At 26.1% G+C, this 12,718-nt stretch overlaps 1 protein-coding gene across 2 annotated transcripts; it reads left to right on the top strand.

Moving 5' to 3' along the window:
* The first annotated feature begins 5,232 nt into the window (after positions 1-5,232).
* Positions 5,233-12,366, top strand: LOC126910469 (V-type proton ATPase subunit H). 2 transcript variants are annotated; one of them, XM_050693065.1, is made up of 10 exons: positions 5,234-5,411; positions 5,528-5,609; positions 5,669-5,855; positions 6,881-7,099; positions 7,170-7,375; positions 7,590-7,674; positions 7,742-7,920; positions 11,021-11,248; positions 11,655-11,768; positions 12,157-12,366. In XM_050693065.1, exons 1-10 carry the CDS (start codon positions 5,354-5,356, stop codon positions 12,242-12,244), a joined length of 1,446 nt encoding a protein of 481 aa, XP_050549022.1. In that variant the 5' UTR covers positions 5,234-5,353; the 3' UTR covers positions 12,245-12,366. The 2 variants fall into 2 exon arrangements, with proteins under 2 accessions (XP_050549023.1, XP_050549022.1); XM_050693066.1 differs by lacking the exon at positions 11,655-11,768 and having other exon boundaries at positions 5,233-5,411.
* Positions 12,367-12,718: the final 352 nt, after the last annotated feature.

Here is a 12,718-nt window from a genome sequence, read left to right as displayed (position 1 = left end):
AATCCATTTATTACAGATCTTTCAATATTATTAAATAATGGCTTAACTATCGGTGGAAATTTGTATCAGTTTGGTGTTGGTCATGTAATTTGTGATTCTCCAGCTAAAAGCTTTGTACTTAATGTGAAATCATTTAATGCTTATTTTGGATGTACTTCATGTACTCGGGAAGGTTCGTTCATAAATAATAGAATGTCATTTTTAGAAATAGAATCGCCTCTTAGAACAGATGAATCATTTCGTTCTAAAACACAGGAAGAATATCATAAAGGTAGTAGCCCTCTTGAATTATTACCTATAAATATAATTAACGATGTGTGTCTTGATTATATGCATAATGTTTGCCTGGGTGTAACAAAACGTTTGTTAGAATTTTGGGTTAAAGGTAAGAAGGACGTTAGATTAGCTGAGGAAAATAAAGTTAAAATATCTAATAATTTGATGAATCTACGATTGTACGTCCCATCTGAATTTAGTCGTCGGCCTAGAGAATTAGATAGTATAGAATACTATAAAGCTACTGAATTAAGAATGTTTGTTCTACACTCAGGATTAATAGTTTTAAAAGGAAATTTAAATAAATTAAAGTATTCTCATTTTAAACTCTTGGTATGTGCAGTAAGAATTTTGATATCTCCTGATATATGTCAAACTTCAAATAATTTAGCTCAAAACTTACTGAATGAATTTGTTTCTCAGTACTCTTCTTTGTATGGGGCTCATTCTGTGACTTATAATGTTCATAGCTTATTACATCTTCCTATGTATGTTAAAATTCATGGCTGTCTTGATAATTTTAGTTGCTTTAAATTTGAAAATTATTTACAATACATAAAAAAATCAATAAAAAGTGCCAAATATCCTCTTTCAGAAGTAACTAATAGAGTTATTGAAAAACAAAAACATTTAATATCCAGTAGTATAATTCTTGATCCTATTGTCACTTTTAAAGAGATTATTAACACATCTACTCCTTACTTTAGTTTAGATGATAAATTATATGAAAAAATAATTTTAAAAGATCTAAAAGTAATTATTAATACATGCAATGAACGTGATAAATATATAATATTAAAAAATAGTGACATTGTTATGGTTAACCACATTGTTAAACCAAAAAATGAATCATCTTTTATATTAATTGTTCAAAAATTTTTAAATCCATCTCCAATTTTTACTGAGCCTATTGTATCTACCATATTTGGCTTATATACTATAAATACTAATAATTTGTCAATTCATATTTCTGATATAAAATACAAATGTTTTTTTATTCGTATATCTAATGAACAAGCAGTTATATCAACTTTAAATCATTCACTTTCAGAAATACCTTATTAAATTAACTTATTAACACAAGCTTAGGTATAAATTATTAATTATTCAAAATGCATTCATTTTTGTATATATTTTTTTTAAAGTTCATTATATATTTATTATTACTAATTAAGTAGGTATATAATTTTTATATTTTATAAGTATGTGTACTATTTATTAGATTTAATAGTCTACTATAATGTTTCATATAATTTCAATATATTGTGATACTATTTTAATAATTTGTATAATATTGACATACATACATGGTTTAATATAGTTATATTTATTTTCGACGTTTATTGCTGGTATATTTTATTTTGTTTTTAATTTACATTATTTTTATAGTTCTTTAACTTGTTCAATTATATAATATGTTTCAAGTGATGTTGTTTTTGTGTGGTGGTTATATATTTAGTCTTAGTTATTATTTATATATTAATAACACCTATTGTTTCAATAAACATAATTAATACAAATTAAGGGTGTATTTAATGTACTAAAAAAGATAAAAAAGTTCTAACTACTAAAGCCTGGATAAAATATCTCATTAATGTTATATTTTTGTTTTTTAATATACATCACAGTTATAACATTTTATTAAAAGATTTAAGAATTGTTTACTGTATGTACATCTAGCATATTACGACGACATAATCTTTAAATGTTTCGGTAATATCCCAATCAAACATACACACAATGTTTCTAGGGTATGTGTATACAATGTTTGAAGGAAACATACTAGTAATGCTTATAAATAACAAACCTTAAATATATTATAAGTGTTGAAAAAAAACGGTTATTAACAAGCTCAGGGACATCGCCTTTATATCATAGTAATAATGTATGGGATGTTACACGTTCCCATGAAACGTTTTAAGAACATCAATGGTATGTAACATTGTACAGTGGGAAGTATAATTAATACTTTCTTAGCTTCGTATAATACGAATAATGATGGACCAGTAGAACGTTTCATTACTTTTATTCATGTTACAAGTCATACTGGTGCAAATCTTGCTTTGTGTTTACTTCACTTTTTGAAAGAAAATGATATTAACATAGAAAATTGTCGTGGGCAGAGTTATGACAACGCTAGCAACATGAGTGGGACTTATACTGGTATGCAAGCAGAAATAAAAAAGTGCAATTCATTTATTGATTATATTCCGTGTATTGCACATTCGCTGAATCTCGTTCGACAATCTGCTGTAGATTGTTGTATTGAAGCAGTTTCATTTTTTGGTTTTGTCCAAGAAGTTTACAATTTTTTTTCCGCCTCTACCCAACGCTGGGATATTTTAAAAAAAACTTTAGTAAACAATTTTCCACTTCCTAAATCTAAATCAGTTACTAGATGGAGTGCAAATACTGAGGCTGTTAAAGCGTTATTTATAAGTTACGAGAATATTAATGAAGCGTTCAAAAAAATTCAAAATGATACATTTCAAAAATAATCAACTCGACACCAAGCATCTTGTTTAAGCTCAGTATTCGGTTATTTAGAAACTGCCATTATGTGTGAATTATGACATAATATTCTCGAACTATTTAATAAGTGTAGTAAAAGTATTCAAAGTGGTGTAATTGATTTATACACTGCAATTAATTTAATTGAAAGTCTTAAAATTGTCCTTCAAAATATAAGAAACCAATATGATGAATATGAAAGTAATGGCATGAAAAGGGCTAAAAATGAAGACTATAAATTATCTACGCATAGAACAAAATTTAAAAGAAACGAGAGTAGTTTTAATGAACTAAATTCAAAAGAATCATTTAAAATAAATACTTTTTATTTAATAATTGATCAGCTTTATAGTGCTTTAGTACATAGAATTAACACTTATACTAACGTAAAGGATAATTTTAAGTTATTATCAGACATTTCAATGGACATGAAAATTGAAGACATAGAAGAAGAAATGGAAAAGTTATTAAAAAGGTATCCAAAAGATTTCCCTGATGATTTTAAAAATTAGTTTCAACAGTTTCTAAGTTTTTCGTCAACGTCTTTATCATTAATTACAACGAACGAAAATAAGAAGAAGAATGTTACTTATATTTATAAGGTAATTAATTAGGCCCATCTGAATCATTTGCTTACGGCCCCCAAGTACTTAATCCGGCTCTGTTCGTATTGAAGCTAAAATACGATTTTTGTAAAAAATTATTTTTTATATTTTTAACTTTATAATACTATAACTTTTTGAAAAATACATGGATCAATATAATTTTTTTATGGTAAATACTATTTATAAACCTCTTTCATTTGACATTTTTTTTAATCAATATAGGGGTTCAAAACTTAAAAATACGTATAGACAGTAGAACTTTTTTTTTTATAAATTCGTTCATAGAATTAGTTCCTTCCAACCATTGTAAATTATTAAATATTAACTTTTAAAAGTTGTAATTGACATAATTTCTATTCTAAATTTTTTTTTCTAAATACTGGTTAAGCAATATTTTCTACTCGAACGATGATAAAAAAACGTTCAACAATTTTTTTTTTAATTTGGTATTGATTGACCAGATATGTAGCAAATTAATAGTTAACGGTAATTAAATATAAAATAGAAACACAATAAAATATCAAAACATATTTTTTTAAGATTTCAGAATACCATAAAAATTAAAAAAGTATTAAATATGTTACAGTACTGTTTATATCAAACTTCATAATATAGTGTCGTATGTTGGTAGTGCCCCAACGTAGACACAAAAGTTTAACACAAATTAATTAATGTTTATATATATATATATTGACGACGAGTTCGTCGTTCGAGCTCTTCTCGAGTCCTCCCGTTGGATAAACTGATCAGCCCCAATTCCTCTAATTAGTGGACTACTAAAGGGGTAGAGTTTAGACCCGTCAGCACAGTATAGCTCAAAAGTAGCAGACTGAAGGGTGGCTCCTTGTCAGCCACCAGCACAACTACTTTTTACTATACCCACTAAAGGACGGTTAAGTCCAAAAACTAGCCAGCTCGTACACTAATTATTAAGATTGACTAAAGGACCAGTAGTCCAACCTTGACTCTAGCCGCACGCACACACACAATTCTAAGAACACGGTGAATATAAAATATTTGCTCTAAGTCCAGGTTTTAAAATAGCTATTTTATTTAAGAAACGTATCAAACACAAAGTCAAAAAGTAATATCAAAAATGTAACACAAAACAAAATTAAATCGTACAAAACTCGACGTTTCCTCGACAAAAACGTCCAGTCTCCTCTCGCCCAGTATCGTCCCCCTATATTTTTCATGTTTCCCTTTTATATTCTTTTTCCCACCATTATTAATTTGCTTACCCTACATTTCCCTTTTATATGGAATTATTATATTGCTTAAGAGTTCAAAAATTGCTTACTACTATTGTAAAGCTTATATTATACTAAAATCGACGTAATTCAATACTTCCTCATCTAATTACTACAATAGGTTAATATATCGTTTGATTAACCCAAGCTCTGTTTAAGTGAAAGAACAAACTCTTCGAGGTCCATCTCACATTTTACTAGCCTAGTTATTACTAGTGATAGAGTTTTTCTGTATTATAGCGATATTTTCCATCTTTAGGTAATCGTGTCCCCGAATCCCTACTTCCAGCCCCAGGTTAACCTATTTTCTATTATAATAATAATAATTTTCGTTTGCTCTAAGAAAATATAATATATAACATTTAAATTTTTATGTTAGCACTAAACTGGCTAAATTAATTAAAAGTTGTACAATAAAATTGATTTCTTGAGAATAATATTTTTTAAAAATTCATAACAAAAAATATATTCTATATACATAAACATGTATTCTGACCAGTAATGATATTTCGTTGATAATTACTATAAAAGAAATTTTGCTGTTTATGTTTTGGTAGCACTGCAAAAATTTTCATTAACAGTGATACATTTGTAAAAGCGATAAGTCTTCTGACTAAATATATAATTTTGTAGAGAAAAATTTTGATCACTATTTCATAAAACTTAATCTTCTATTAAATAATTGTTAATTATTTTGAGTAGAGTACAAAAATGGCCAAAAAAGAAAATGTCACTGAATTATTACCGCCATTTCCAGAAGAAAACATAGGTACGTAAATAATGATTCATATAAAAAGTTCTAAAAAGGGCGTGTACCGAATCTTAGTAATTCTTTTTAACTTAAAATCATTATAATATATAGTTTAATAATGTTTAATTTAATAGATATGTTTGCTGCTACTAGTGTTTTACAACAACAAGCTGCAGAAATAAGAAATCTAAAATTGAATTGGTTGTCTTATTTAAAGTAAACATTTTCAAAACTAGCTTACATTGTAATAAAAATTCTTATATTCATTTTCATAGGTCCCAGATGATTTCGCAAGAAGTTTATGACTTCATAAGTGCATATGATGCTGAGAGAAATGAAAGAGGACAAATATTAATTAATAATCGAGATAAGGCAGCTGAAGCATTCTTTCGTTTGTTAGAAAATGTTTCAAAAGAGTCAACTATACAATATGTACTTGTATTAATTGATGATTTGCTGACAGTAAGTATAAATTAAATTATATATTTTTAGTTATATTATGGTTGGGTTTTGTTTTAGTATACATACATTTCTTTATATTTATTAGAATCGTCAAAAAATAAAGATAAAGTTAATTTTTTTATGACACTAAATTTTAATTGTATAAAATTATAAAAATTTGTATTTTAGATTTTGTTAATTACAAAATAATTACAATAAATTATTTGTATTGTATACTCTATACTAATATATACTTAATCTTATGGGTTTATAATTTATTGAAATAAGGTTCTTATGTAAAAATTTTCCTAAAATATCATATTGTATTTAAAAACTCCAAGTTTGTTCAATTTTATATATTAGATTATTTAAAACAGGGTACTTATGGTATAAATAGGTATATAGTGAAACTAAAGTAAATATACAGGGTGTTCAGTAAGTCAGGAAACGGGTTTCTATTGTTCTCATTGTTACAAACAATGAGAACAATAGAAACCCGTTTCCTGACTTACTGAACACCCTGTATAGTGGGTATGTAGACGGACTAAACATTTTACCTGAAATATTATGAGAAATCATGAATTTTTACATAGTTTTATTATGTAATCAACATTTTAATTTCAGTTATTCCATAATTAAAAAAAAAAAATCACTTATACCCCTTTCATTCAAAACACATTATTTTTAGCATAATAAAAAGTAACTTATTAAAAATTATTAACAATTTATACAAATTTGAAGTTTGACTTTTAAAATTTAAATTTAAAAATATTTAGATTTAATTTAATACTTTTTTTTTTCTATAATCTAACATCATAAATATTAGGGTTTTTAGTGACATTGATTTTTAAATATAAAATGTTGACAAACCTTATTAATTGTATACATTAATCAAAACATATTCATTTGTTTTCATTACCTCACAATTTTAAGTATAATATCTTAACAGTATTTTCCAAAATACATGATCCTCAAAAATAAATTAGGTTTATCAAAAGCATAATTTTATTTCTACATACATACTTTATAACACAATTTTCTCTTAGGAAGATTGTTCTCGTGTAGAATTATTTAATGATTATGCTGTAAAGAAAAATGAACCTGTTTGTGGAAATTTTTTGAACCTTTTGAATGCTTCAGATGGTTTTATAAATAATATGTCTGCTCGTATTATTGCTAAATTTGCATGTTATTCAATTGATTTCATCAATGAAACTGATCTGCAATTTTATTTAAATTGGATTAAAGGACAGTTATTAGCAACAGTATGTAAAAAAAGTTTATTCTATGAAATTACTTATGTGTAGGAATACTAATTATTATTTATTGTTTTAGAATAATGATTATATGCAGTCTGTTGCTCGTTGTTTACAAATGTTATTACGCCGTGATGAGTATAGAACTGCATTTATTTCAGTTGATGGTATTTCTATACTTCTAAGAATATTATCAGGACGTGTAAACTTTCAAATACAATATCAATTGATATTTTGTGTTTGGGTGATGACATTTAATCCACGTTTGGCTGAACGCATGAACAAGTATTAATGATTTAACGATTCTTTTATTTTATCTTGTTGAAATTTGATCATTATTTTATTTCTTTAATAAAAAAAAACTATATTAATATAAATTATATATTAGTGTAAAATAATTCCATTATTTTTTCAATTGAATGTCTGCAATAGAAATTATATTAAATAATGAAATATCATTCATAGTTTTCTGAAGTGATGATACAATTTTAATTTATAGGTTTAATATCATTCCAATTTTAGCTGATATTTTGAGTGATTCAGTCAAAGAAAAAGTGACTAGAATTATTCTAGCAGTTTTCAGAGTAATTAATACAATGAATTCTTCAATTTATAGAAGTTTTAAATATTATTTTTTAATTATTTGTTTAGAACTTAATTGAAAAACCAGAAGATGGTACTATTTCAAAAGAACATTGTATTGCTATGGTCCAAAGCAAAGTACTAAAACAACTTAGTATTCTAGAACAAAGAAAATTTGATGATGAAGATATAGTTGAAGATATTCAATTTTTGAATGAAAGACTTCAGGCATCTGTTCAAGATTTAAGGTAAATATTATTAATAATGTAATGTAAAAAAAAAAAAAAGATATTTTGATTTGAGCAATTGATTTACATTTAAAATAATAAAACAAATTATTTTAAATTAAATTATTTGGTTTTAAATCAGGAAGGTTATTTTTAAATATTATTTTTTTTGGATATCTAGAAAATATAATAAGTGAAACACAAACCTATTTCATAAAATAACCATAAAAATGAAGTTTCATATTGTGTCATTTTGTAAATGGGCTTATTTGAAATGTAATTAATTTTTTGAATTTATTAATATATAATATGTCCAATAAACTTAGAAGAATGGTTATTTTAAAGTAGGTAAAAAAATTAAGACAAATGAATTGCACCAGTATGACTTGTAACATGAATAAAAGTAATGAAACGTTCTACTGGTCCATCATTATTCGTATTATACGAAGCTAAGAAAGTATTAATTATACTATGATGTGATTTTTTTTTATGTCTGTTACCACTTTTTCTCAGCTCTCACTGAACCGATTTCTTTCAACGATACGTCAAAAGATCACAAATCGTATCTAGTCAAAGATATTACCCTCAAAAATTGAAAAAAATTCCCTCGTTTCCCGTAAATGGGGGAAACCTCCAAAAAAATTACAAATTTAAAAATGGCTAATTTTCGAAATTTTTTCAATTTTTTTTACTAAAAACTGCCGTAACTTTTTTAAAAATAAACATATCAATATAATTCTTTTTTTTTATAGATGCATGATATCATTACCTATCATTTGGTATATTTTTTTTATAAATCTGACTTTTTACCTGCCCACAGGGGGGGATTTAAAATAACAACTTTTTCACAAAAAATTAATTTTTTCAACTTAACTTTTGAAAGTGTTAAAAATTTCGGACTTTATTTTTCATCACGATGAAAATAGTTACCGTGTGCTATTTTTGTGTTAAATCCTCGATTTTAAATGTTATTTTACATTTTTAACTTTAAAATGCTATAACTTCTTGAAAAATGTATGGATCAATACAATTTTTTTATGAGAAATAATATATATATACCTTTTTCATTCGACATATTTTTTTTTTAAATAACGCTATTTCCCTTTATATATTTATATATTATAAATATCTTCTTCTTCCTCGCCATAATCCCAATTACTTGGGGTTGGCCACCCTTATCCTAAACATCCACTTGACACAATCACCCACATCATCTATGTTCACATCAGCTGTCCTCATATCACATTCAATAGTATCCATTAATCTCTTTTTTGGTATTCCTCTACCTCTTCTTCTTCAACATTCATTTCTATAACTGTTCTTACAGCTTCCGATTCTTCTCTCCTCATAACTTGACCAAACCATCTTAGTCTATTTTCTCTCATCTTATCCATGATTAACGCTACACCTATACTCCCTCTTATATGCTAGTTCCTTATTCTATCTTCTCTAGTCACTCCACTCATCCAACTAAGCATTCTCATCTCTGCTACTCTCATTCTATGCTCTACTTTTTTATCAACCGCCCAACACTATTTCACCTACCTCGTGTTCTCCTTTGTCAAACTTGTACTCTATATACCCTGTCTTACTTATACCTATTCTTAAACCCTTTTCTTCAAGAGCTGATCTCCACACTTCTAGCTTTTGATTTATTTTCTCCTATTAACACTATATCATCAGCAAACAACATGCACTACGGCACCTCTCCATGTATTTCTCTAGTAATTTCATCCATCACTATAGAGAATAAATAAGGGCTTAAAGCAGAACCTTGGCGCACTCCTACTCTTATCCGAAAACCTTCTGATACTCCTCCTATGCTTTTTACCCTGGTACAAGTGCCATCATACATATCTTCTATTATATTAATGTACCTTTTCGTGACTCCTTTTCTCATTAATGTCCACTTTAAAACCTCTCTCGGTACTCCATCATACGCTTTCTCCAAATCTATAAATACCATACACAGTTTTTGTTCTTTTCCCTAAACTTTTCTCTTAGTTGCCTCACACAAAACACAGGCTCCATTGTTGACTTACCAGACATAAATCCAAACTGGTTTTTAGATACTGATGTCTCATTCCTTATTCTCTTATCTATTACCTTTTCCCAAATTTTCATTCTATGACTCATAAGCTTTATGCCTCTATAATTTCCACACTACTGTATGTCACCTTTACCTTTAAATATCGGCACCACAATACTATTCCTCCATACATTTGGAATTTTCCCTTTTAATAAGATTTAATTTAAAATTTCCTTCAACCACCTTATGTCAACACTGCCTAATATTTTCCATACTTCTACTGGCACTTCATCTGGTCCTACTGCTATTATAAATATATATAGATATTTATTTATTTATTCATATGTTACACTTATAAATCATAAAACTTGTAATCAGAATATAAATAAGGAAGTAGGAGATCATGTAGCTTTTGGAATAATCTATCAATTTTTTAAAATTAAACACTACAGATTTGCATCAAAGAGTTTTTTATGATAGTGATTTTAATCACTGTCAGATATCATTATACTTGACCCAACTATATTACATCTCTACTGTGGCGCGACCCCACTGTGCTGGGTTTTTTATAGTTGAAAATATATCAAATAATAAATAATGTTAAATCTGGCAGATTTTGATTTTTTTTTTGACAATTTCTATTTACTATATTTTTAAATGATACCAGATCATTTAAAAATGTTGATGGGCAATATAATAGTAAATTGTCTTTCCACTAATATACTAATCTGAGCACGAGAAAGGTTCAAACATATTTAAAAATTGTATAAAAAAAAATGTATTCTGTCTAAAAAATTGGAAATTAATCTTACAACCTACTAACTTGCAACAAGCAATAATTTATGATTAAAAGAATTGTTTTCTATGTGAAATTTTAATTTTTTTTAATTATTATAATGAATTAAAAAAACATGCATCTTAAAATCTGGAGATATTTTTAAATGAACATTTTCGTTTCAATGCATTATACGATATTGATGTTAATCATTATCAGATATTAGCTTATACTTGTCTCAGCAAAGCTGTATTGCTATTATGCCATGTTCTAAGTGCTGGGATTTTTTATTTATATATTTTTTATTTAAAAAACAGTTCTTTTGATGAATATGCTACTGAAGTGAAATCTGGCCGTTTGGAATGGAGTCCTGTTCATAGATCAGCCCAATTTTGGCGTGAAAATGCTTCACGTTTAAATGAACGAAATTATGAACTTCTACGTATTTTGGTTCATTTATTGGAAACTAGTCGAGATCCATTAGTTTTAAGTGTTGCTAGCTTTGATGTTGGAGAATATGTTCGACACTATCCTCGAGGCAAACAGTAAGTATTCTATTTTAAAAGGAAGTGATTAAACATATTGTGATCAATTGATTAATTTAAAAAAAAAACTGCATAATGAAGTTTTTCAATGGGAAAAAAACAACTTAAATATATAAAGTATCTATATAATTATTATTAAAAATAAATTGTTGTATGAAAATTATTCCCATCCTCTCTCATAAAAAAATTGTTAGTTAAGAGAATTTAATAAAAAAAAATTATTTGATTGAACGGTTTAAATTAAATAATTATGTCAGAAAAAAATGAAATAAAAATTTTAATTATTTTTTTTTAATCTATGTTATTAGTAATGTCTAGTAATAAAAGTTTTCAATAGTTTTATCTGAATTAAAAATTAATTAAACGTTTAAATATTATAAATACTTAATTATCACTGTTGTTTTAGCATTATTGAACAACTTGGTGGTAAACAACTTGTAATGCAATTGTTGTCTCATGATGATGCAAATGTACGTTATGAGGCACTATTAGCTGTACAAAAACTTATGGTTCATAATTGGTAAGTAAATCACTTCTCCCAATATTTTTAAAATTGAAATATAAATTAATAAAAAAAAAAATTGATTTTTTTAATAAAAATATTTAAAATAAATATAGATGAAGAGTAAAGTTACATTGTTGCCTATTTCTATGATTAAATAATTACTTACCAATAATTTAAATTTTAACTTAATTTTTATTTAAATATAATGAAAAAATATCAGCTTACATTTAGCTGTTAAATTTAAATATTAATAAGAATATAAATGCATTATATTTCTTCCCAAAAAATAACAATAATAACTACTCCGATCATTTATTTATACTTCAGTTCATTCTATTATTTATTTTTTTAAGAAATGTTGTACAATATTATTATAACACCAAATTTTTATTTAAATTTATAGGGAATACCTTGGACGTCAACTGGAAAAAGAACAAAATACCACAAATGACCGAAACAAACCAACCACAGCTCTTACTGGAAAAGCTTGAAGATTTATTAAAAATATAAACAATAAACTGAACTTGTATATTTATTAAATTGTTTATTTTAATTTTCAATTGGGATTTAGAAAAAAATATATAACTCTATTATAGTAAATCTTCATCTATTATCATTGTTGCGGAGGCAATTTGTAATTATTGAATTTTTTTGTTTATAGAAATGGTTGTACCATTAAATTATTATTTTAGTTTAGTTTTAATTCAAAATTTTATAGATATGAGTTATTCAAAAAATATTAATTGTATCATTCCATTGTATTCAATCATGTTTTAGTATATATACGCTTAGTCACTTTTTAAAATTCTAATTAAATATTTTAATATTATTTTTAAATTGATCTGATTTTTAGTTGTTAGAGAAGTGGGCAACAATTGCCCATGCACTCAAACCTGTAGGTCCATTTTGTGCACCTAAGTGTTTCACCAAAGTATTGTTTTATGGTGATAGGTATTCAAACAATT

This window comes from Daktulosphaira vitifoliae, unplaced genomic scaffold, assembly GCF_025091365.1.
Source record: "Daktulosphaira vitifoliae isolate Bord-2020 unplaced genomic scaffold, ASM2509136v1 Scaffold_1, whole genome shotgun sequence".
NCBI lineage: Eukaryota > Metazoa > Arthropoda > Insecta > Hemiptera > Phylloxeridae > Daktulosphaira > Daktulosphaira vitifoliae.
The sequence above is the reverse complement of the archived record's forward strand: the minus strand, read 5'-3'. Positions and strand labels throughout refer to the sequence as shown.